At 34.5% G+C, this 22313-nt stretch overlaps 4 protein-coding genes across 5 annotated transcripts; 2 read left to right on the top strand and 2 right to left on the bottom strand.

The window, feature by feature from the left end:
- Positions 1 to 127: 127 nt before the first annotated feature.
- On the top strand, positions 128 to 5188 carry LOC123221590 (perakine reductase-like). Its single transcript, XM_044644443.1, has 7 exons — positions 128 to 322; positions 1330 to 1500; positions 1916 to 2119; positions 2237 to 2409; positions 4216 to 4312; positions 4487 to 4640; positions 4823 to 5188. Exons 1-7 carry the CDS (start codon positions 263 to 265, stop codon positions 4999 to 5001), a joined length of 1038 nt encoding a protein of 345 aa, XP_044500378.1. The 5' UTR covers positions 128 to 262; the 3' UTR covers positions 5002 to 5188.
- Positions 5189 to 6196: 1008 nt separating this feature from the next.
- LOC123221592 (early light-induced protein 1, chloroplastic) lies at positions 6197 to 7221 on the top strand. Its single transcript, XM_044644444.1, has 3 exons — positions 6197 to 6465; positions 6574 to 6621; positions 6715 to 7221. The coding sequence occupies exons 1-3, from the start codon at positions 6340 to 6342 to the stop codon at positions 7057 to 7059; spliced, it is 519 nt and encodes a 172-aa protein (XP_044500379.1). The 5' UTR covers positions 6197 to 6339; the 3' UTR covers positions 7060 to 7221.
- Positions 7222 to 7879: 658 nt separating this feature from the next.
- On the bottom strand, positions 7880 to 15195 carry LOC123221589 (dymeclin). Of its 2 annotated transcripts, XM_044644441.1 has the most exons (18): positions 14725 to 15194; positions 13324 to 13563; positions 13127 to 13190; positions 12914 to 13043; positions 12693 to 12837; positions 12224 to 12472; positions 11994 to 12078; positions 11498 to 11600; positions 10867 to 10992; positions 10677 to 10790; positions 10119 to 10237; positions 9904 to 9976; positions 9704 to 9796; positions 9489 to 9578; positions 9218 to 9337; positions 9044 to 9135; positions 8759 to 8816; positions 7880 to 8162 (listed from the first exon to the last, which is right to left on the bottom strand). In XM_044644441.1, exons 1-18 carry the CDS (start codon positions 14912 to 14914, stop codon positions 8082 to 8084), a joined length of 2172 nt encoding a protein of 723 aa, XP_044500376.1. In that variant the 5' UTR covers positions 14915 to 15194; the 3' UTR covers positions 7880 to 8081. The 2 variants fall into 2 exon arrangements, with proteins under 2 accessions (XP_044500376.1, XP_044500377.1); XM_044644442.1 differs by lacking the exon at positions 8759 to 8816 and having other exon boundaries at positions 14725 to 15195.
- Positions 15196 to 20050: 4855 nt separating this feature from the next.
- On the bottom strand, positions 20051 to 22077 carry LOC123221084 (heat stress transcription factor A-6b-like). The gene is made up of 2 exons (XM_044643766.1): positions 21578 to 22077; positions 20051 to 21103 (listed from the first exon to the last, which is right to left on the bottom strand). The coding sequence occupies exons 1-2, from the start codon at positions 21812 to 21814 to the stop codon at positions 20360 to 20362; spliced, it is 981 nt and encodes a 326-aa protein (XP_044499701.1). The 5' UTR covers positions 21815 to 22077; the 3' UTR covers positions 20051 to 20359.
- Between the last annotated feature and the right edge of the window lie 236 nt (positions 22078 to 22313).

Here is a 22313-nt window from a genome sequence, read left to right as displayed (position 1 = left end):
TATATACTTTTCTTTAAATGCTTCAATATCTCTCCACTAAAAAAATTTCTATACCATAAAAAATTAAAATATTAATTATTTATATTTAGTAACAGATGGCAACCGAACCCATTATTGAAATGTTGACTCTGGTGATTGGCCGATGGTCCTACTCCTGCCAAATCTAACTATTATTACCAATAGAATCTGGTAGTAGGTAACAATTACTTGAATAGATAAACCAATCCAACTACCAAGCTTATGATCAAGCTGATGCAAAGATATGGAGGAGAAATCAGAAATCTATATCCCTAGAGTTAAACTGGGCACTCAGGGTTTGGAGGTAATATCAACTACCTTCTGTTATATTCCTTATACCTTTTTCAATCCAATTTATTGATGTAAAGTATATGGGATTTTAGTTTCTTGTTGAATCAATAATTCCTTTGTTCTAAATCAGCAACTGCACTGCACTTACTGTTGGTCTGTCTTCCATTTTTTTTTTTTTCCCTATTATCATTACGATGCGTTCAGGCTTCAACTAGGGATTTTACAGGAAAGTCAATTATCTTGCAAGTAGTGGAGTTCCCTAACTTTGGTCCTTTAAGAGAATGATTGACCTGGGAATTTGATTCAAGGAAAATAGTCTTTGAGACAACTACTAACCTCTGAGCCAAAAAGACTAAGCGGAAACAGTGCAACTAAAATTCCTCTTTTAATAATTGAAGGGCTTTTAGGACCTGAATTCTGAAATGTTTACGAAGTGATTCTTTCATGCAGTGATCATTTCACAGACTCGAGTACTTATAGCTTTTGGGGATTTTTGTGTTTAAAAATCAATTTTGGGTGAGGTTTAGGCAACTCAACTAAATGGCCACATGCATATTCTGCCAACTGATTGGAATTTTCAGGATTATAAATCTTGGAGTTGGGTGATTGTGTTCCTAACTCTTCAACTTGATCCATTTGAAAATGTTGATTTGGAAGAAGGAAATGAAAATGATTGGACATGAGCCTTTAATCTGAAAGTCGTAAGATTCAACTGTCTCTAACTTTCACATGAATTTATGTTACAAGTAGTGTATATCAGATAAGTTTTCTACATATCGTTAAGCATATTTGATAAGGAATAAATATTGTAGGCTATCTCCTGCTAAACATCATACTTTAAATTCAATAAAATCAGAAGGTCCCAGAATATAATCAATAAATTCCTGGTCTGAAAATTATTACTATAAAGTAGAAAACAGCTACTTAACAGCAACTATATCTATAAGAACCAGGGGATTGGCCAACGGGACAAACCTTTCCGAGTATTATTTTCTCATGATATCCTTTACTGGCTTTCAGGTGTCCAAATTGGGCTTTGGGTGTGCTGGACTTTCTGGAATGCTCAATGCTCCTCTTTCCCATGAAGCTGGATGTTCAATTATAAGAGAAGCATTTTCTAGAGGTATCACCTTTTTTGATACAGCCGATATCTATGGAGAGAATCACCACAATGAGTACATGGTTGGAAAGGTATGCTATTCAATTTTCAATTTCAAGCCTCAGTTGAATAAATTAATGAAAATATGGATCATATATTGGACAAACTCTTATTGCTTTGGATCAAAAGGTGCCAGATATTATGAACAGATTTAGAATTTTCACCAGTCAGTCCCACCTCAACCATAAAGCCTGTTCCCTGATGGATACAAGAAAGGAAAAATGAAAGACCGCTTGCATGGAAAACATGATTAATATAAGGCAGGAAGAAATGCACCAAAGTGCATGGAAATATTGTGATCAAAAGCTACTTAAGATGCACTGATTCGCATACAAGAATCTAACCACCAGTGTGCACTCAGTTTACTGTGGTCAAACTCTTTCACAGAATTGTCCCAAGAAGCATTATACTTCAGCATTAATTAACAAAGTAGTCTTTTGCTTGTAGGCGTTGAAGCAGTTTCCTCGAGAGAAAATTCAGTTAGCTACTAAATTTGGAATTACCATATCAGAGGGGTTTCAGTTAGGAGCCAAAGGTGACCCTGAATATGTTCGGAAATCCTGTGAAGCGAGTCTTAAGCGGCTTGATGTGGACTACATTGATCTCTACTATCAGCATCGTGTTGACACTTCAGTGGCAATAGAGGATACTGTAAGTTGCTAAGGGCATTTTATTTCCGTATATATTTTCTGTTCGACAATGTATATCCAGTGTACCAGAAGGCATTCATGTTATGGTTGTTTGCTTGGATCACTGTCTGCAAGGTAGATAGGAGAGCTCAAGAAACTGGTGGAGGAAGGAAAGATAAAATACATTGGGTTGTCGGAAGCTAGCATCGACACAATAAGAAGAGCACATGCAGTTCATCCCATCACTGCTGTACAGATGGAGTATTCTCTGTGGACCCGTGATATTGAAGATGAAATAATTCCACTTTGCCGGTGAGTAGATGTCTGGCTATCATGTTTTTACATGGAAAATTAAATTAATTGTCCTAAATACATATGTTTAAAGCAAAAATGCTCTCATTTCAAAAATTTAAGCAAAAATGCCCTCATTTTAAGGACTTAAGCGAAAATGACTTGTTTTTTTAAATACCAAAAATACCTTTTACCATTTCTATATAAACCCTTAACCCCCATACCTTCTTGAAACCATTCAAATTTTCTATTGTGGATTTGTTCGAAAGGAAAAAAATTTATATTTTTGAGTTCAAATCAAAAAAACCGGTTCCTGATGAGACAAAAATTATAATTATATCACTTACATAATAAAAGCGAGGTCAATTTTCAAAATAAGTGTATTATTTGAAAAAATTGACCTCAAATTTGAAATTACAAAAACCCTAAAATGAAAAAAAAAGTTTGACCCCAAAGTGAAAAACATCACTCTACCCCCCAATCTCCGCCATGCGAAATGTATGGCAGGAAACTTTTAAAAATAATAGTTTGCCCCCAGTTTACGAATTCGCATGGTGGAAAAATGATACGAATCTTGAGAGAACTATACCTTAAAAATTGGCTATTGAGATGAAAGAGTCCAAAGTCATATAAATCTCACACTAGTTATTTCAATTTTTCAATGTAAGATCTAAGTTTTATACCTTACATTTAGAATCCTAACATACCACTACTCTGCGTAGCCTCGACGTCCACGCGTGTTGGTTGTATGCTAACTCCCTATTAGTCCCAGACGAACATTGCAATGTCGACGTCACCACATGTATCGCATGATTGCAATTGGGGGATGTGGTAATGACCCTGATACCATTTTGTTAGAAACCCAACCCTTATTCAACTAAAACAAAAAATTAAAACACAAAAATATGATAAATCAATAATTATTTCATTAATAAAGGGATTACAAGAGAAACCGAACAATTCGAATGGTCTGGGACCTCCCATTTTGGATAGTTGGAGTAGTCTGAAACCTCTTATTTTTCGGTTATTCGAGAAATCAGAGACCTCCCTGAATCATCTAAGGATGACTGCCCAAATACAAGACTGTAATATTTTTTTCTCCCTCTTCTTTTGAAACCTAAAGAGACTATTTATAATGGAGATATGTCGTTGGATTGAAGACAAGTGTCTCAATCCTAACAAAAAACTTTGAAAATTTGAAACACCTCCCTATCTCCACGACGATTATGCAAGGTGAGATTTCACCACTCAAACTTCGTTTTTCGAATCCAATTTCTTCATAAATCAACTATATGCCTATTTTAAAACAAAAACCTTATGAAAATTGATTCAAAACACAATGAATCAAACCATTTCATTAAATCTTTCAATTCAAAACCCTAACCCAAAAACACCCACAAACCACATCCGATCACCTAAATTTTCACATTAAATGTATAAAACATTATAAGGATTGATTTACTAATCTTTTGAACCATTTTGATGGCCAAAAAAGGAGCAAAATCCATGGGAAATTGTCGCAGAAAGTCGACGGGTGCTGGGTTTGCGTGGATTTGGGTAAATTTAGGGATAGTTTGGTCTTTTTACATCAGAAGGGAATTTTTGCTGAATATTGATAAAATTAAGCATTTTTGCTTTGTGTATTTACATTTTAGGCATTTAATTTAATTTCCCTTTTCAAATTCACACCATATTTGTAAGATCATTTTAATTATGGAATATTTGTTGTCCTCACAGTTTTGAACCTAGCTGTGGATCAGATGCATGCATAAAATTAGAAACTCTTGCTAGATGAATTATGTATTTTTTTTCATGACTTCTTCACAGAGAGCTCGGTATTGGACTGGTAGCATATAGTCCTCTTGGTCATGGGTTCTTTGGTGGAAAGGCAGTGGTGGAGAGCTTGCCAAAAGAGAGTATGTTGGTATGTACCAAAAATAGATAATTCATTAATTAGGGTTGCTATTTATCTGTAAGACATTTGTTCATATACATTATCACAGAAAATTCTTTTCTGGGACTAAATTTTACGTTACCTGGGCCTTCCAGCAGTCTTCTATAGCGAATTTGTTATTTACATTAGATGTTCCTGGTACAGGCTGCGCACCCTAGGTTCATAACGGAGAATTTGGAGAAGAACAAGCTTCTATTTTCCCGTCTTGACAATCTTGCCGCAAAGCATGCCTGCACCCCTGCTCAACTGGCTCTGGCATGGCTCTTCCACCAGGGAGATGATATAGTCCCAATTCCTGGTATCTTAAGCTCTTTCTTCCCAAAACACTTATCTCTAATTATATGGTGGTGTTGCCTTTTTCTTTTGTTTAAAGAAGGTTTCACATGGTTATAGACCTTACATTATTGCAAAACATAGATTCCAAAGCAAACAAACCTTTTTACATGAGCACTGTAAATTTTTTCTTTGTTGAATTGGCAGGGACAACTAAAATTAAGAACCTTGATGACAACATTGGAGGTTTGGCAGTGAAACTTACCGAAGAAGAGTTGAAAGAAATTAGTGATGCTGTTCCCATTGATGAAGTGAGTGGCCAAAGGGAAATGGATGCTCTTGCTAAATATTCCTGGAAGTTTGCTGATACCCCATTGAAATGCTGAGATTTCTAGGATTATTTCAACCCAAGCACGTGTCGCAACTTTTAGGCGTCAAGCTTTAAAAAAATTACTGCATAATATCAGACTTACAATTCTGTATTGTGATCATAGTGTGAGCTTGTGAATTCGAAAATCTATCAATTATTAAGTTTGTTTCTTCTCAGAAAATAAAGGAGCACTCTTGCTGAAATTTTTATTTCTTTCCTGATCGTTTGGATTGAAGTGATGAACTCCTGTAAAGACTAGACCACCTTAGTCACCTAAAAAGCTGATACCTGGAAGTCTAAAATTAGGAAAAATCAAAATATACTGCAGAAAAGAAAACAAAAATTGGTAAGGGGAAACAGAGAGTAGCTAAACTAAAGCTTGCAGGGAGATCAATCCATGCTGATCAAGTTAGTAATATCCACAGATAAACACTAAGGATGCTCTAACTGTATCTTCCTTTGCACTTATTTTACTTTCAAGGAACTTTGAGAATGTTTGGTTTTCAACCAGAAAACTATTGGTGTGTACAAAGCATGATCTGCAGGTCTCTAGATTTTGGAATTCGAGGACTCTCTAAAGTATACAATGCACCTCTCTCCAACGAAGCTAGGTGTTCAGTTATAAGGGAAGCTCTTTCTAATGTTATCACCCTTTTTTGATACAGAAGATCTCTATGGAGTTCATCAAGATAATGAAATCATGGCTGGGAAGGTATCTATCTCCTTGGTTGCAACTTCAAATTGTCAGAAAATTTCACATGAAAGAAACCAAAGTTGGCAGTTCAGTCAATTGACATCAATGCACACAAGGCTTATACATGAGTAAAAATATACAGCTAAAGAGCACCAATTCACTATTACTAAAGTCATAATTATACTAATTTACTACAATTTTGAATCTAGGGTGCAACAGATTTCAGTAGCAGCGCTTTTGTAAGTTTCTCTGTTGTGTGTCTCTTGTTAAAACACCTTTATACAATCAATTTCTTACATTGATGAGAAGCAGCAGAATGCCCTAGTAAAACCTAGAACTCTACTGGCCTCACAATTCAGACTCAAATGTGACATTATATTTGGTAAATATGGTAGCCACGACATCCAACTTAACCATGTGTGGACAACTGAAGCCACGTGAACCACTGCACTTTCCACAAACAGACCCAGAAGACGTGGAACCAAAACAACCACAGCTCTTTCCACCAACTCTGCTATAAGTATCAACCCACCAACCCTAATTAATCATACTACCAAAACTGTAAGTTATTAGTTCTTCTTAAACTCACAGTGATCCGCCTATTTATTGTTGTTTTAGAAAGTTGAGTTGGGATCTTGATCATTAAGATTGTATCCGGAGATGGCAGCCGCATATTCATTCGCCACACAATCTATTCTTGGAAGCCCAATCTCTCGTGTTTCCATTAGAAAGCATGTGCCTCGTCTGGGAAGAAATGCGGGCGGACCGGTGCGTTGCATGGCTGAGGTTAGTGACAATAATTCAGCTATGAGTTTTTGTTTCTTTGATTTAAGTTACAGATCCTGTTTTGCTTGAGAATAATCAATGCTAACTAGTCATTCTTAACTTCTGCAGGATGAACGGAAGGAGCCGTCGACGACACCAACTGCACCAAAGGCTAAGGTAATCATGCTGAAAAGACCTCTTATAATCACAAATAGACTAGGTTGAAAGGCAAAGTACTCTGTGCTGAACTTGCTTAGTAATTTGTGACAGATGAGCACAAAGTTCACAGATGTGTTGGCATTCAGTGGGCCAGCTCCGGAAAGGATCAACGGTAGGCTGGCCATGGTTGGCTTTGTATCCGCCATGGCAGTTGAGCTAGCCAAGGGTCAAGATGTGTTTGCACAAATATCAGACGGTGGGCTGACATGGTTCATAGGTACAAGCGTTGTACTCTCGCTAGCATCTTTGGTTCCCTTATTCAAAGGAGTGAGTGTTGAGTCCATGTCAGAAGGGTTGATGACGTCGGATGCTGAGCTGTGGAATGGGAGGTTCGCAATGTTGGGTCTGATTGCTTTGGCCTTCACGGAGTATGTAAAGGGTGGTGCTCTTGTGTAGACCCCATTTGTAGAAGGCATATATATGCCTGGCTTTGTAGTTGATATCTTGCAGTAAAGGCCTAGGTTTAATGATAGTCTGAAATGAAGACCAAATTCTGCCGTGATCTGATTGCAAATGTTCTGAAATATTATTATATATAATTTGTTGCTTTCTACGGAATATATGGTGAAGAATACTGCTCATAGTCTTCTTGTTACAACCGACAGAAGACTACAGTTATAGTTTAGGGAACAGAGTATAGAATAATTTTCACCTACTTAATTAACCACTAATATTTTTAATTCCACTGTAACTTTAATAGCTGCCAAATATGTTATAAATGTTAAATAGATGATAAATCTTCCGCTGAAACAATTTCATGCTCCGTAAACGATGAGATCGGTAACACCATAAAGATTACTAAAATTTCGAAATTTGAAAACAGTATTTCATAATATATCTGATTCGCTCGTCCCTTTTTAATATATTTTCTAAAATTTCATATATTAAATTATTATTAAAAATTTTAAAAAAATATAAATATTTATCTAACAAATATTTTATTATATTTTTAAGGAAAAAGGAAAATAAAAAGTATAAAAAAAAAAAGTTCCCACCATCCGAATGCCAGTGACGTGACAAGAAGGCCAATGAAGACATTCAACTCTTATTTGTCCCATTGTCATCTCTTCGTTTTGCCTAAAGGTTTTATAATATTCTTAAATGGCGTCAGTGCTGTAAACAGACGTCTGAATAATTCAATTCCCGTCCATTAGCATTGTGCAAAACCACATTGTAAAGAGATGCCAACATATACAACCGGGCTGAAAAGCTCCTATCCAAGTAATTCTCTGATTTTTATATTGCGAAGATGGCATCGAGAGTCCTCTTATTTATTACATTGTATATCTCAATCTTATCTATACGGATGTGGCCACTACATTGTCACAAACATATTAACAGAAAAGAATGAGAAGAATACATTTTTACCATTTCATGTATTTACATATTCACCAAGTACCTTCAGCATCCTGTACACGCTATGGCTCCAGGAGAATACTATGCTGCTTCAACTCCCTATCTTTAGGCTTATTGAGCTCCTCATCGTGGTTATTCTCTAGCTGCAGAAAAGCGATTAATAATGTCACTGCAAGTAAAAATCAAGCAAATATTGTGCTAACCAGAAGCAAATTCTATAATTGCCGTAATGTAATATTTAACTTCCAGTTTATAAGCTTCATAAATTGAAGGATGTAATATCTCCAAGCAGCCCAACACTAACATACCCCAACACTATGCTAAATATAATGCCAGGGAAAAGTTTCTAGTGTTAAAAAAACTACATAATTTCCAAAGTCAAAAAGTTGTGTAAAGCATCACAGCAAGGGATGCTTGTATGCCTACCAATAAACATAAAACCAATGTACTTCACTGGGAGTGAGACTGTAAACAGCTAATTCCTAATTCATCCAAATATGGTTTATATCCACCTTCAGAACACATATCTGTACTGAGGGAGGATATGCCATCAATGAGTGGGTTAAAGACAAGGTGCAGAATTATCGCAACGAAAAGAAATCACAGCTTAACTTCATTCAGTACACAAAAATAATCATTATTCTGCAATTAGAAAGCAAATCAAAATTTAAAAGCATATAAAGAAAAATTAATCCAATATTAATTTCTATACAACTTTAAAGGAGATTCAGATACTTACTTTTTCAGGAAGATCAACTGGAAACAAACTTATAGAACTGGGATTAAAACTGAATTCACTGAGTAAAGGAAAAGTGCAGAATACATATATCAGTAAGATGAAACAGTAATTAAATTGAATGGGATGCAGTAACTCAGTGCTGTAAAGTCCTAAACCTCATTAAAAAGAAAAGAAAAAAATCCCAACTTGTGACACCTAGATATGGAGTTTGATTTCCGTTTCTTATAGACAACTTGTCATAATTATAGATTTCCTAGAAATAAAGAGAGGGAGTAAGAAATATACCAGCGCGATAGAACCAGTCGCCATACATATGGAATAAAGAATTCCTCTGGATGACTCTCTTGTTCGTACGAGAAATGTAATTGAGTAAACATCTGTCACAAAAAGGAAAAAAAAAAATAATGTGTGTACATGTAGACAACTGTCCCAAGTTTAAAAACAAGATTCTACCATTACCTTCAACCCATCTGCCCGCCAAGATCTGCAATTAATAATTATGAACTGGAGAACTTTGTCCACTGACCATTCGCCATCCACTCTTTGGGAATCAAGCCGACTATTGAAAAAATCTAATACCTATAAAAGCAATAGGAGTTGTACAATTCAGATGCACCCAAAAAAACTGAAAAGTAGCATTTATATTTAGAATGCTTATATATGTGCATCACACCTACCACCGACTTATAATCTGCCAAACTCTAGAATTCTACAAAAACCATAAGTATACCGTGTATATATTCTCTAGCAGCTCATTAAAGCGAGGATGGCTCTTGAACGGCTGGAAAACCTCCTGCCTGTGTAATATTGCATACACAACCTACAACAGAGCATATGGATAAGAACTAGAAGCATTGACATGCTAAACAACATGTGACGCTAAAACAATGATGAAGCAGTATCAACTAAAGTCTTAAAATTTTATTTAAAAGAAGAAAATGATACCTCAGGATTCCGAGGCAGTGCATAAGTCAAAATTGCATTTAATATTTCAAGGACAATTCTCAGGAAGTCAGTATAAATATGCAGCTCTGCTGACTGCAGCAAATATAATCTAACTTAGCAAAAGAAAAGAAATCATAAGATAATATATCATCCAAACAGCAGAAGTTCATAATTTAATTATGCCAAAGATCAATTATTACCATATCTTCCGCAAGGCTGTCTTGTTCTAATGAGCCTGTCTTGTCATCTCTTAGATCCGCTAGTTTGTTGTACCTAAATCAATATTATAACAATAAAGAAAATATTTTTAAAAAATCATAATTCTTAAAAATGAAAGTCTGCATCAAGCTGATCAAATTATCCAAGTTAACACCAAAAAAAATAAGAAAAAAGAAAGAGAACAGGCATGACATACTTCCGTGAAAGCATATAGAAAAGACTGACTAGTCTCTGTGAAGCATAGGCACTCAAACGATGGACATGGGGTGCCATGTTTGCCAAAGTTGCCAAACAAGTTGTATGGAGGTAGACATCCTATCATAATTTAATGAGTAAAAATTAGCAAAGGGCAGAGTTACATCATCCAAGATGTGTCAAATATTAATTAATTAAAAAACTTATAAAATTGCTAAAATATTGATTAACAATAAAATATCATCAAATATGTAGTCATCATATTGTATATGTGAAATGGTTTTTAATCAACTTTCAAATGAACTTTAACAATGAAATAAAACAACTTCTGTTAACTTGTAGCTCTTTTGGCTCAAAATCATACATAACCACTTCAAAGGAGCACAAAGACCAAGATATATGCATGTATCCATAATATGTATATACCTTTTAACATTAGGTAAAGATCTTTATAGAAGGCATCTCATATGAATGAGATTAAGATTAATCAAGTCACCTGCTATAGCAATCTCCTAACACTTTCAAGAGAACTTAAAAAATCAGATACTTCAAGTCATACCCGTAGCTTAGATAGGTTATACTTCACAGTCCTTATCAAAATGATGACCATCAAGGACCCGAGAGATGTCTGGTGTAGAAGATGTTCTTTGTACCAGGGAACACTAGGGAGAATCTGTGGAATATATAATATATCAACCCAATTCTCGAGTTAAAAAGGTCAAAGAGTATCCATTAGAACTGATTCTTACCATTTTGTGGATGCTTGCATTGAAAGAAGAATCTTGACTAAGTATAAGAAGGATAATCAGCAACATGTATATCTGATTAGATGTCCTCTTTGAAGCATTATATAAGGTTTCCAAAATGGGCATCAACTGTTAATTTCATTTTTATACAGAAAAGTATTAGGCTGTGCTGCAGCTATGCCACAATAACAACAAATGAGATATGCCAGTCATATAATTGGTAGACAATTATGATATTATTTGATCACAAAATTTATATAAGAATCCTGTTACAACTTGGGCCTTGTAATGCAACATAAAATTTATAAATTTTGACATGGCCCTCATACTGATAAAGTAAGGTCAACATTGACCAATGATGTATTGCACTTAATTAAAACTAGGAAGTTCAAGAGACAAGTCAAAACCAACCAGCAGCAATTGGTCAGATCTTTAACATGCAATCAGGAAATACCAAGTTTAAACCTCATTAGGCCTATCCAGATTTATTTTTGAACATGCCAACTAGTAAAGCCTGCAAATATAGAGTTCCCCCTTACGAAGTTGAGGTGTCTTAACAAAGGGCATCCTTAAAGTTTGGCATGGAGTAAAATTAACATCAGTTATGGGAAAATTTTAAGCTGTTGATGCATACCAATGTATCCAAATCAGTTCGCACAAGAACATACTCCAAGAAGCTAGAGTTCCCTTGCACCAATGAGTAAAGCAATAAAACTGCAGTTTCATCAGCCAAGTACCTGCTATGGCAAAATAATGTTATTGCAGGACATAAATTAATGAATAAGGAAAAGAAATAACAAAGTAAGTATGATGATGACGACATATAGTAATTGGTTGAATGTTGTTGAAGTTTCAACAAACAATTATAGCACAGGTTAGAATATTGTGCCCAAACCATTAAAAGTTCTTAGCAAATCACATAAAGAATGAAGCACTTACCTGGAAACTTAACAAGATAAACTATTTATTATTTAAGAATTAGGAATAAATCAATCTTAATGCACATGGTCAAATTAAATTTAACCAAGTCATCAATCTTACTGTTTTGAAGGACAAAAAAAAAAAAAAGTTAGAAATCTCACATAACATACAAATTGTAAACTTGGCAAAAGGAAGAAAAGGGAACTCACATTCCAAGAGTATCAAATAGAGCAGCAAAAGGTAACCTCACAACTAAACCATTTTGTGCACTCCCCTCAATATCTACATGACCAACTGCAGATAGACAATAATTTACAAACATATGGTGTGTCAACATACCAACAAAATAAACACAGTACTAAACAGCAAAAATCACTATTTATCAACCACAAAATATCATTGCAATTTTAAAACAAGCACATAAGAAAACTGATCTCACATTCAATATCCCTAGCATTTTCTAATGCTTTGCAGTAAGGATTGTCAGAGAAAAGTGGATTTGACTTGGATAGAGAATCTGAGGCAGCGCTGTCATCACTTCTATCTGTTATGGATTCATCACTCTCAACGCATTTACGATAATGAATGAGAACAAGCAGCACAAGGAGGCTGCAGTCTGCCAGTTGATTTCTTGAGCCTTCACCACTTGAACTGACCAAATAATTGAATGGCAATAACACAAAAGTTGCTGCAAGTGAAATATACAATGTCAAACAAAGTGTGAAAGAAATACATGCATTGACAATAATATAATAAAAAAAATGTACTCCACATTTAGGCAATGCCTCATATAATTTAAAAAAAAAAAAAAAGTACTCCATCATCTAGGCAATGCCCAAAAAAGGCAGATGTAGTAAGATGAAAACAAGTTACATCATAGAAAATATGCTTCAAAGATAAAAACATACCAGCTGCAGATCCCACTCTCTGCAAAACACCAGGCTGGTTCATCTCTGAAAATATAGAGTAAGATGCACTATTTAAGGGGATATAAGGTCTCATTATGTAGTTGAGTAGCAAACGGTGAACAACTGAATTGACCAAAGAACTTTCCTGCAATAGAAGCAGTTGCAGTAAGTTTAAAGATTTAGGGATTATAGCACATAAAATCAAAACTTCACCTTCTAACCTCAGCCATTGCGGCATCAATGAATGGGTGCACATCTTTTGGTCCAGGAGATGGTCCAGAGAGAAGTTGAGTTGACATCGCGATGAGCATGAAATTAAGCAGCTCCTGATGGAGGAGGTTTGTTTGGGGACTAACAAAAAAAAAAAAATCATACTTACATGAATGAAGATGTTTATCAACAAGAAGAACATGTACAGAGCATTGATAACATACCTTACATCTACTAAGACCATAAAGCTCAGCACACTATGCATGACAAGATTTTTGATGTTTTGATCTGCACATGTAAACCAAGCTTTAGGTCCAGAAGCTTTTCATGGAGGATGATCAATAAGCACTCTAATATACCCAAAAAAGAATAAATTCTTGCAACAAAAATACAGGAGGTACATAAAACATAACTTAAATACCTATTATAAATTCCTTTGGAATTGGTTCACTTTCAGCAAGAGATAAATGTAACTCGTCAAATTTGTCACTTTGAGCATTTTCTATTAGGTACTTCAGGAAAACTGACGAAATGTACACTGCATTGATAGCCTTCATATAAGTTGTTGATTGACTGCCAGAAGATGATATAGACTCTTGCAAACACTGTGTTAAGTGAATCAAAATCTTTGCAAGATGCCTGGTATTACAGTTGTTTTGTGCTGCAAAAACATAAATAAAGAAATAACATCTAAATATGTTAAAACACATTAGAAAAAAAAATGGATGAAAAAAGTAAATTGCTGCATAGTCGCAAGAAAGAATTTGAATGATATAAAGGCCAGAAATACTTTATGCCAGAATAATTCCCAAATTGAAGGGGGAAAAGGGCATGAATGACACATTTTCACACATTGCAGAAAGTCTTCAAACTGCTTTTAAGAGCATGAATCAACAATTATTCAGAAGCATTGTTTCTAAATTTCATTCTCTTAATACACATAGAAGCTATCACCACTTTCTTTATTTCTTTTTCTTTTTCATCTATTCCTCTCCAGTCGGTTCAAAATCAATTCATTAGGCCCATAAAGCAGCTAATAAAAGACTGGTTTTAGGATCCTTATGCGAGGCCTGTGCATCTGTGCTTAGTTGTGACTGAAAAATTGTCTCATTTCAATCCATGTGTTCTGCACAGGATTCTAAAAATAGTGAGTGCACTAGGTGACAGTCAAACTCAGTGAAGCTGCATGAGGACAATTTTCTACAAGATAAAAGGAAACAAATTTCCTTTTTGAGCATTTTACCATCTTTCTACTGCATATAGTAGGTCTAGTTGCTTAAATATTAGAATAGCACATTCTGCTGCATGAGGAATCAACAATTCAACATATTAGGTAGAACAATGTTCTACAATGACAAATCAATATCCTCATTTAAAACATCAAAACATTTCAGTCATTCACTCCTCCAGCTGGTACACAAATTTATTAAAGAAGATGAAAGTCGCCCTGTGCGCATCCTACATAGTAAAATTCAACATATTCCAATCAAGTGATCGCACAGATGCAACCTAGAAAAAAATGAAATGTTAAGCTGCGTGCATCTCCTTATTTTCATTTTTCACAATTTTCGAATGTTCAAGGTTTGCGCTTCATTTTACTCTCTTGAAATGTATTAGTATTTAGCAAGATCAAGATCAATTCAAATTCACAAACTCAGCATTTAAAATTAGACTCACAAACCATGCCGCCCCAAATGGATCCGTACAATTCTACCATCGGAAACTCAAATCATCATATTAGAAATGTAACAGCTCAATGCCGAACAAAACAACAACGACTCACGACAGTAAATTAGCATGAATTACAAGAAACGAAACTCACCAAAAACTTGGCAAGCTTGGTGGACTCGATGGGAGGGCCATCGAAGACTGAGAGGGAGTTCGAGAAGCTTCTGCCAGAAATCAGAGTCCAAGGGGAAGGATTTTTCACCGACAAACGTGGCGATTAGGTACTCGGCGGTATCCTGAGAACGAACGTCGGTAAAACGCGGCGTTGAAGGCACTCCGCCCATTGGTATTGCTCAAGGCTTGTGGTGGTTTGATACGGTAGTACTGTCACAGAGTCAACTATAATTGGAGACCGAGTTCCAAGATCAACGGCATTACAAAGAACAAGAGAGGGAGAGGTGGATCTGTATGGTTTTGCAAAATTAAAACTGAAAAGGAAATTGGAATTAGGGTTCAATTTTTGGTTGAGTAGAGGGATGAAGCGAAGGACGGAGCTTACAGACGAAGTTTTTGAAGAGTATAGAGAGAGAGAGAGAGGGATAAATCGATGACTTTACATTACTATTATTATTATTATTTATTTTTTTAATTTTCTGCGAGAGAGGGACATTTCACATTTGGATTTGGTTAGGGGTGATGATGGTGTCATTAACTTCGTATGGGACGATTTTGCCCTCCGGGTTTTTGTGTTAATTATTTACTGGCCAAATAACTATATTCCACCCGAACTTTGATGAAACAATTTTCACCCGTTAAGTTTAAGAAATCTAATTTTTCACCCGTCATTATCTTCCATTAATGAATTTGCTTTGGTTTCCAAAATGAATGTTTTACCTTTTTTTAATTATAAAATTCTCTAACAATACAAATTTTAATTACTAATATATTTTTACAACCTTAAAAGTTTATTACTTAAACCTCTGAGAAAAATTTTAAACTCCAACCAACTTACAATTTTACCACTTAACCCCTAAAAAAAACTTTCAATCACCCATGTTGTTTGAAAAATGGAACTTTTACTTCTTAAAGGTTTCTTATCTATAGATTTCATTAGTGTTCGTTTATGAAGAGAAGCAAATCTCAATGCTTTATAAAGTGATCTTCTGCTTAATGGGTTGGCATGAGCATGCGAACATTACATCTATTTGTAGGCAACAGAACTAGATTGGTAGAATCCAATCATTTAATTTGGGAGGCATATCCAAGTAGTGTAAAATGAAAATTAGGAATTGTAAAATAAAAAGCTCCAACCAATGGTTGTTGACAATAGGCAAGAGAGAGGTTGTCACCACAAGGAGGAGAGAGATGATAGTTTTACTTATATTATAGTTGTTGAAAATAACTTTTATTCAGTTTAATTGAAAATAAATTATGAGCAAAAGAGAGATAAAGAAAAAGTGAGTCTTGATTTGTAAATCACCCAAGTAAAGAACTTAAACAACCTCATTATTTTAAAGTTGAAAAAAGAGAGAATTAATAAGAAAAAAAGATTAATCTTTTATTGGAACTATAGATTAAATAAAAAAAGTTTGAAGAATAATAAGCAATATGAGAATGGAAAGACATATTAAGGTTTGAAACAAGACATAATCACAACGAAATATAGTCTTAGAACAATTAAGAGATATTCATAATAAAAAAAGAAAGATAAGACACAGTAATGAATAACAAGAAAATACTAAAAAATAAAAGAAAAATAGAAAGAGTAACAAATAAAATATTAAATATAAAAAATAAAGAGAAAAAATCAAATTGAAAGGTTGTAATAAAATAACTTTTTAGCTTTTTTACATAATGTTTTTTTTTTTTAACCGATAGTGGATGATAAATGAAAAATTAGACTTTTTAAATTTGTAGTATGGTCATATCATTCCATTAAAGTTTGGGTGGGAAATAGTCAGTTAGCCATTATTTATTTATTTTGTGTTATATTGGACTAAAATTTATAATGTAAAACAATTCACTAAATTTATTAAATCTATATATTTTTTTATTCCGTATCAGCCTGTTAATCGTATTTCCTTTTATATTTTATCATTACAGATTATAATTTCTAACTTATATTAAATGGGAAAGAAATCTTTTAATTGTAATAATGTCAAACAGAAGGGGCATTATAGTCATTGAAGGGGTTGGAATGGAGGGTAAGGTTTCTCTGTTAGTAGCAGTTTTGTTGTCACTTCGTCGGCAAGAGGAGGTACCATCGAATAAAAATAAAATCACCATCCAATAAAAAACCCAATCTCTCCACGTGTTTGATGTTCATTGGTTACCAGTTGAGTTTCTCAAAAGATATTTTTCAGTGCTAACACCAAAAACTGGATCCCGTGTTGGACGTGCTACCAAATAATGTGCACCCATGGATTTCATCACCGTTGACTTGAGCCTTTAAGTATATATTTGACTAATTACACGACACGTACAAACTGCAATGTATTGAATTCAAAATTGCGATCATATATGATTGTCAAGTGATCAGGGCCGTTCAAAAAGAGACACACAGACAATAATGAATCCTACAACAAGCCATATGAAAATAAAACAAATATTGCCTACTCAAGAAAGTGACGTCGTATTGAATACGTGCCTTGTGTCGTTTTCGATACCTTCAGCTGCACTAGCCAAAGCCAATAATTTCAAATTTAGATAATGGCGCTTTTAAAAACTGTAGGTAAATAATTTATATTTCTTCTCCGCTTGTGTTTGGTATTTGATTGAATAAAAGAAAATAAAAAAAACATAAAATTAATTGAAGGTTAGAAGCTTTAACAACGAAATCAGAATGGGCCGGGGTGGAATTGAAATCGGCTCCATACTGTCATGAAGCTCAAAGTGTAATGGAGAAGATGAGATGTCTGAGTCTGACATTTCCGTGGCCCATAACTCTTCCTTTTGTCCATTTCACTAGCACAAGAAGTCAAAGATGCTACTACCATTGATGGAGATGGGAAAGATGCCAGCTTAAAAAGAAGCTCTTAGTCGTTACCATCCTTTTTGACTTTCTAGTGTAAACGATAACAAGGAATCAAGGAGCCTCTCCTGAACATCCCTAGCTAAAAAATTTAAGGTATAGAAGTGAGTTCCCATCTCTAATTTGAAGCCGAAGGAAGAAAATTAGTGATTGCCAAAGGATACATCTTTAATATGCTTATTGTTTATTATAGGCCAAATGACTTATTCCCATCCAAAGTATGCGTTTTTATCAAATTTCTATCTTTTTGATCTTGAAAAACTTATTTATCCACCCATAAATAGTTAAGTTTATTAATTTTAATGACAAAATTATCATTTTACTATAATATTAAAAAAAAATTAAAATTTTATTTTTTTTCCTCCTTAAACTCTAAAGTGTAATAATTTTTCCTGTATGTCAAGTTTTAAAAAATAATATTTTTCTCTTTAAGGTTTAGTTTTCAATTCTCGTCGACATGTCCGATGTCATCATTAACAACCTCTCCCTCCCAACACTTTCTCTTCCTCCAGCGATGTCTCCCCCTCCGATTGACTATTCAAATTGGAAAGATGAAAAACTTCGTTGGGAAGACAAAACTCTTTGTCTTTCTCAATGAAGACGGGGGATCTTTTTTCCGTACCCTTTAAATACAATATAAATTTATTAAACAATAAAATCAACTAAAACTAATCAACTATTTTAAATGTCATAAATATCATATACTAACTACCTTAATTTGTATGACAAAATACATAAATAAAATTTAAAAATATAAATAATATAAAATTATATTAAAATAAATGGATGGGATAGGAGCGAGGATGGAGATAGGCGGAGGGGGATGCGACTAGTCAAAGAGAGGACATTAAAAAATTCATTGTTCAAATTGGACGAGGTGAAAATCCTAAATTCCTAGGCCAAAGGACTATTTCCCACCTAAGGTATGCTTTTTTTCTAAATTCCTTCTATTAACTTTAAAAATCTCATTTACCCATTCATGAGCTGTTAAAAATAAAGGTTTTAAAGGCAAAATCATAATTTTATCTGTAATATTAAAAATAAACTTAAATTTTATTTTATTTTTCCTCTAAAATCCTAAAAACTAACAATTTTTCCCCAACCCAAGTTTTCAAAAATAACATTTTCCCCCCTAGGGTTTCCAAACTTTTGATTGAATTTTTCGACAACGATCGATGATCTCCAGGTGATGTCTCTTCCTCCCTAGCTTCTTCTCTTTCCGACCGTGCAACGTCTTTCCCTCCTAGGCGTCGTCATCGATGAAGACGACGATGATGCCATAGGCTTCAGAAGATATATGATCGGAAGAAAGGGTTGTCAGAGAAGGAGAGTAGGTGCTTAGAGATCATCAGTCGTTGTCAAAAAAATTGGATCTAAAGGTTTAAAAACTCTAAGGGAAAATGTAATTTTTGAAAACTTAGATTGAAGGAAAATTATTAGTTTTCAAAGTTTGAGGAGGAAAATGATATGACTAATGAATTTAGTTAATTTTAATGACCTATGAGTAAATAAATAAGATTTTTAAAGTTAACAGAGAAAATTTGCTCCTTTGGCCAAATTCTTATTGAAAGTATAATCTCTACACAAAAACCCTATATCTCACCGATGGGCAGGCAAAACTTCACTTTAATCAAAGTTTACGAGACTTAGGACTCGGGGGTGGGGACGAAGAGTAATGAAAGAGCGGCAAAAAATTTGCCTACCAGCCCGTGACACTTGGTTTGTCGTTTGTGAGGTTATACTGGAAAGCGCTAGTGACAAATTCATAATAATTTTTTAATATCTTCATCGCACAAATGACAAAAAGGGTTGGTAAAGCAGGTATCTAAACATGATGCTCTTCTCCAAAGTTCTTCTAACAGCAACTTGGACTTCAAGCTTTTAATCATTTTGGCATAGCACTTTCATGAAGAAATTCATTTTTATAATATTAAATCAACACTTCTGGAGTTTTATATTGTGGACAGTATCGTCAGACACAAAGTCACAAAGAGCAACATGCCAACATCATCCAGAATGTGTCATCTCGTCTGCTAATAGCTTTGAGCTTTTGAAGCTCATAAAATCACTAATTGACTTAATTTCAGAATTATTTCATCCCATGCATGTAAAAAACCTATATAATATGAATTCAATAGAAATGGATTCAGAAACATTGGTTAACTTCTTTTCAATGTTATGCATTCAGAAATTATACCCACATAAAAAAATGGACTGGAAGACAGCAGAGTGAAGAAAATTTTATGTTTAATATGTTCAACAGAGACAAATATGGATTGTATTGGCAAGAATGATGTTAAAATCAAGGAGAAACACTATGGAAATTTGAAAGCTAGTTCACTCCAGACAATCTTCTATATCATATGCAGAATCTTTTTATGATAAGATGTGTAATGTTTTTATGATTTATCAATCTATAATTCTATATATGTGTTGGACAGACATGACATTAATAAAGTGATTAATAAGTACTTAATATTAACTAAAAATTGTTCTACAATCTTCAAGATGATCAATTGCATATGATGATACCATTATCAAAGCAGAAAAGACATACTAGAATGTGCAAGGAACATTAAAATAAAATTCTAAACTACTTTTTGCAAGGAAAATTGGCTAGCTTGTTTGATTTACTCACTTGGAGTACATCCTTTCATTGTCAAATGAGAGGTACCTGTAACTCAGTACATATATAACTAGAGAGGTACCTCTAACTCAGCTCCAGCTCATTGAAGAAAACAGCAAATGAAGGAGTAAATTATGCAATCTCCTCCTCTCTCCACTTAGGACTTGAACCCATGAAACCAAGTTGCTCAATAAGAACATCTACATCTTCTGCTCCTTCACCTTCTTCCTCAATATCTTCATTCAAGAAATCTTCCCAGAACTCCATATTTTCTGTGCCTATATTTTCATGATCTCCTTTTTCTACAAATTTCCCTGGTGGGTTAATGTTTTGGCTATCACTTAGTCCTTGCATGTCCATAGCCAGAATGTCTAGTTCTGAGACTTCAAAATCAGAAATGTCATCACCATATTCTTCAGGTTCCATCTTAACAAAATTAGGCCCTTGATCAATATACCGTCTTTTCTTTCTGGTGATCACTTCTTTAAATTCTTTCCTTCTATCTTTTCGTTGGACTAACTGCTGCACAAAGTTTGGATTTTGCATAGCTCTGGCCAAGAAACTCATCAATTGCTGTTGTTTCATCTCAGTTTTTCTCAGCCTTTGTTCCATTACATGAAGATACTCCGTAGTAGTCTGTTGTTGCTGCCTCAGCTTCACCAATTCCACCATTAGAACTTGCTTGTCACGCCTTAATCTATCAATTTCACCATCGAATCCAAACCTTCCCACCTCAACACAAGCGTCTAGAGCTTGCTGTGATGCCTGAGGTTGAAGTTTTTTTCTTCTCCCAATGTTCTTTAAAAGATGCCTTTGCCCTCTCAGAAACCCTTCATTTGCAAACTCCCATCTATCCTGATCAACCTTCCTAAATCCCTACATAAGACCAAATTCAATTCCAGCCTAATTTCTAAAGTATATTATTAAGTAAACTACTCTAATCATCAAGAACCAAGAGCTCGCTAGTTACAACAAATGATAACTATTAATCCAGATACATATCAAGCGATTTTTACTAACAAATATAGTACTACAGCATCTTACAAAAGCGATCCAATAATAGTGTTTCCTATATTTCATATTATGATCTCAGTACTTTCCATTTTGAAACCCTATCAAACAAAAAAGAAGGTAACCACATTGAGTAACCAGCTAATGGGATTTTGACAACAAGACCAAGCAAATTTCTCCAAATTAAGAAAACATAAAGGAACGTTCTACAGCCTCTTAATTCCTTGATGAAGAATGACAAAAAACAAACACATATTTTCATTTTGATTCATGGGAATCATGGCCCCTTTTCATACTTGCAAATGAAGATACGAAAAATAATGAATGAAGTTTACTTACATAAGTGTTGAGTTGTCTAACAAAGCTGGAGAAATTGTTGTGCTTGAAATATCGAGGGAGAAGACTCATGGAAAAGGTCTGCGGATCCCATACAACAAAGCTGTTGTTGCCGCTGCTCCAAGAAACAATATGATTGGTGTTGGAGTCTTCAACTATGTCATAAGTTTTCGTGAGAAATGGAGGAGGAACTGCATCATGAAGTCCCTCCACTGGTTGAGGAGTTGCTGCAGTCGCCATGGCAGTTACAAGAAAAAATATATATATCTATATGATGAACAACTGAAACTGCACAAAAACCCTTCAATCAAGAAAAATAAAAAACAAACAAGAAAGAGTAGGCCTTAAAGAATGAAGTAGAATATGAATGAAAGATATGGAAGATAACAATTAAAAAAGACCGAAAGATAAAAAGATCTCAGGTAAGAAAGAAAGGAAAAACAGGAGAGAGAATGAAGAGAAGAGTGAGGTGGTTGGCATTAGGACTAAAATTGAAAAATAAGAGACAGATGTGAACTGGGTGTCAGTATTTTATATGAAAATAGCTGAGGTTTTTTTTTTTTTAATTTTAATTTTTTGGTTACTTATCTGGCCAGACTTGATTAGTTAAGAGGAGAATAATGGAAAGTAACCAAAAATAGCAATGAGATATTTTTCTCCCTCCTGATGCTCTTTCTCCTTTGGGAAGTCACTAGGGCACTGCCTGTGCTGTCGTCTTGCTCTGCCAAATAGCAGTGCA

This window comes from Mangifera indica, chromosome 7 (assembly GCF_011075055.1).
Source record: "Mangifera indica cultivar Alphonso chromosome 7, CATAS_Mindica_2.1, whole genome shotgun sequence".
Classification (NCBI taxonomy): Eukaryota; Viridiplantae; Streptophyta; class Magnoliopsida; order Sapindales; family Anacardiaceae; genus Mangifera; species Mangifera indica.
This window is presented reverse-complemented; position numbering and strand designations above follow the sequence as displayed.

Bases quoted from the DNA above. Each gene is read 5' to 3' on its own strand.
- LOC123221590 (XM_044644443.1), top strand. From the start codon at position 263: ATGGAGGAGAAATCAGAAATCTATATCCCTAGAGTTAAACTGGGCACT. The intron at 4,313-4,486 runs GTATGTACCAAA...TTCCTGGTACAG, and splicing joins TGCCAAAAGAGAGTATGTTG to GCTGCGCACCCTAGGTTCAT. The intron at 4,641-4,822 runs GTATCTTAAGCT...TTGAATTGGCAG, and splicing joins TGATATAGTCCCAATTCCTG to GGACAACTAAAATTAAGAAC.
- LOC123221592 (XM_044644444.1), top strand. From the start codon at position 6,340: ATGGCAGCCGCATATTCATTCGCCACACAATCTATTCTTGGAAGCCCA. The intron at 6,466-6,573 runs GTTAGTGACAAT...TAACTTCTGCAG, and splicing joins CGGTGCGTTGCATGGCTGAG to GATGAACGGAAGGAGCCGTC. The intron at 6,622-6,714 runs GTAATCATGCTG...AATTTGTGACAG, and splicing joins CAACTGCACCAAAGGCTAAG to ATGAGCACAAAGTTCACAGA.
- LOC123221589 (XM_044644441.1), bottom strand. From the start codon at position 14,914: ATGGGCGGAGTGCCTTCAACGCCGCGTTTTACCGACGTTCGTTCTCAG. The intron at 13,564-14,724 runs GTGAGTTTCGTT...ATGTTTTTGCAG, and splicing joins CCAAGCTTGCCAAGTTTTTG to CACAAAACAACTGTAATACC. The intron at 12,079-12,223 runs GTGAGATCAGTT...GTCTATCTGCAG, and splicing joins AAATGCTAGGGATATTGAAT to TTGGTCATGTAGATATTGAG.
- LOC123221084 (XM_044643766.1), bottom strand. From the start codon at position 21,814: ATGGCGACTGCAGCAACTCCTCAACCAGTGGAGGGACTTCATGATGCA. The intron at 21,104-21,577 runs GTAAGTAAACTT...GGTCTTATGTAG, and splicing joins TTAGACAACTCAACACTTAT to GGATTTAGGAAGGTTGATCA.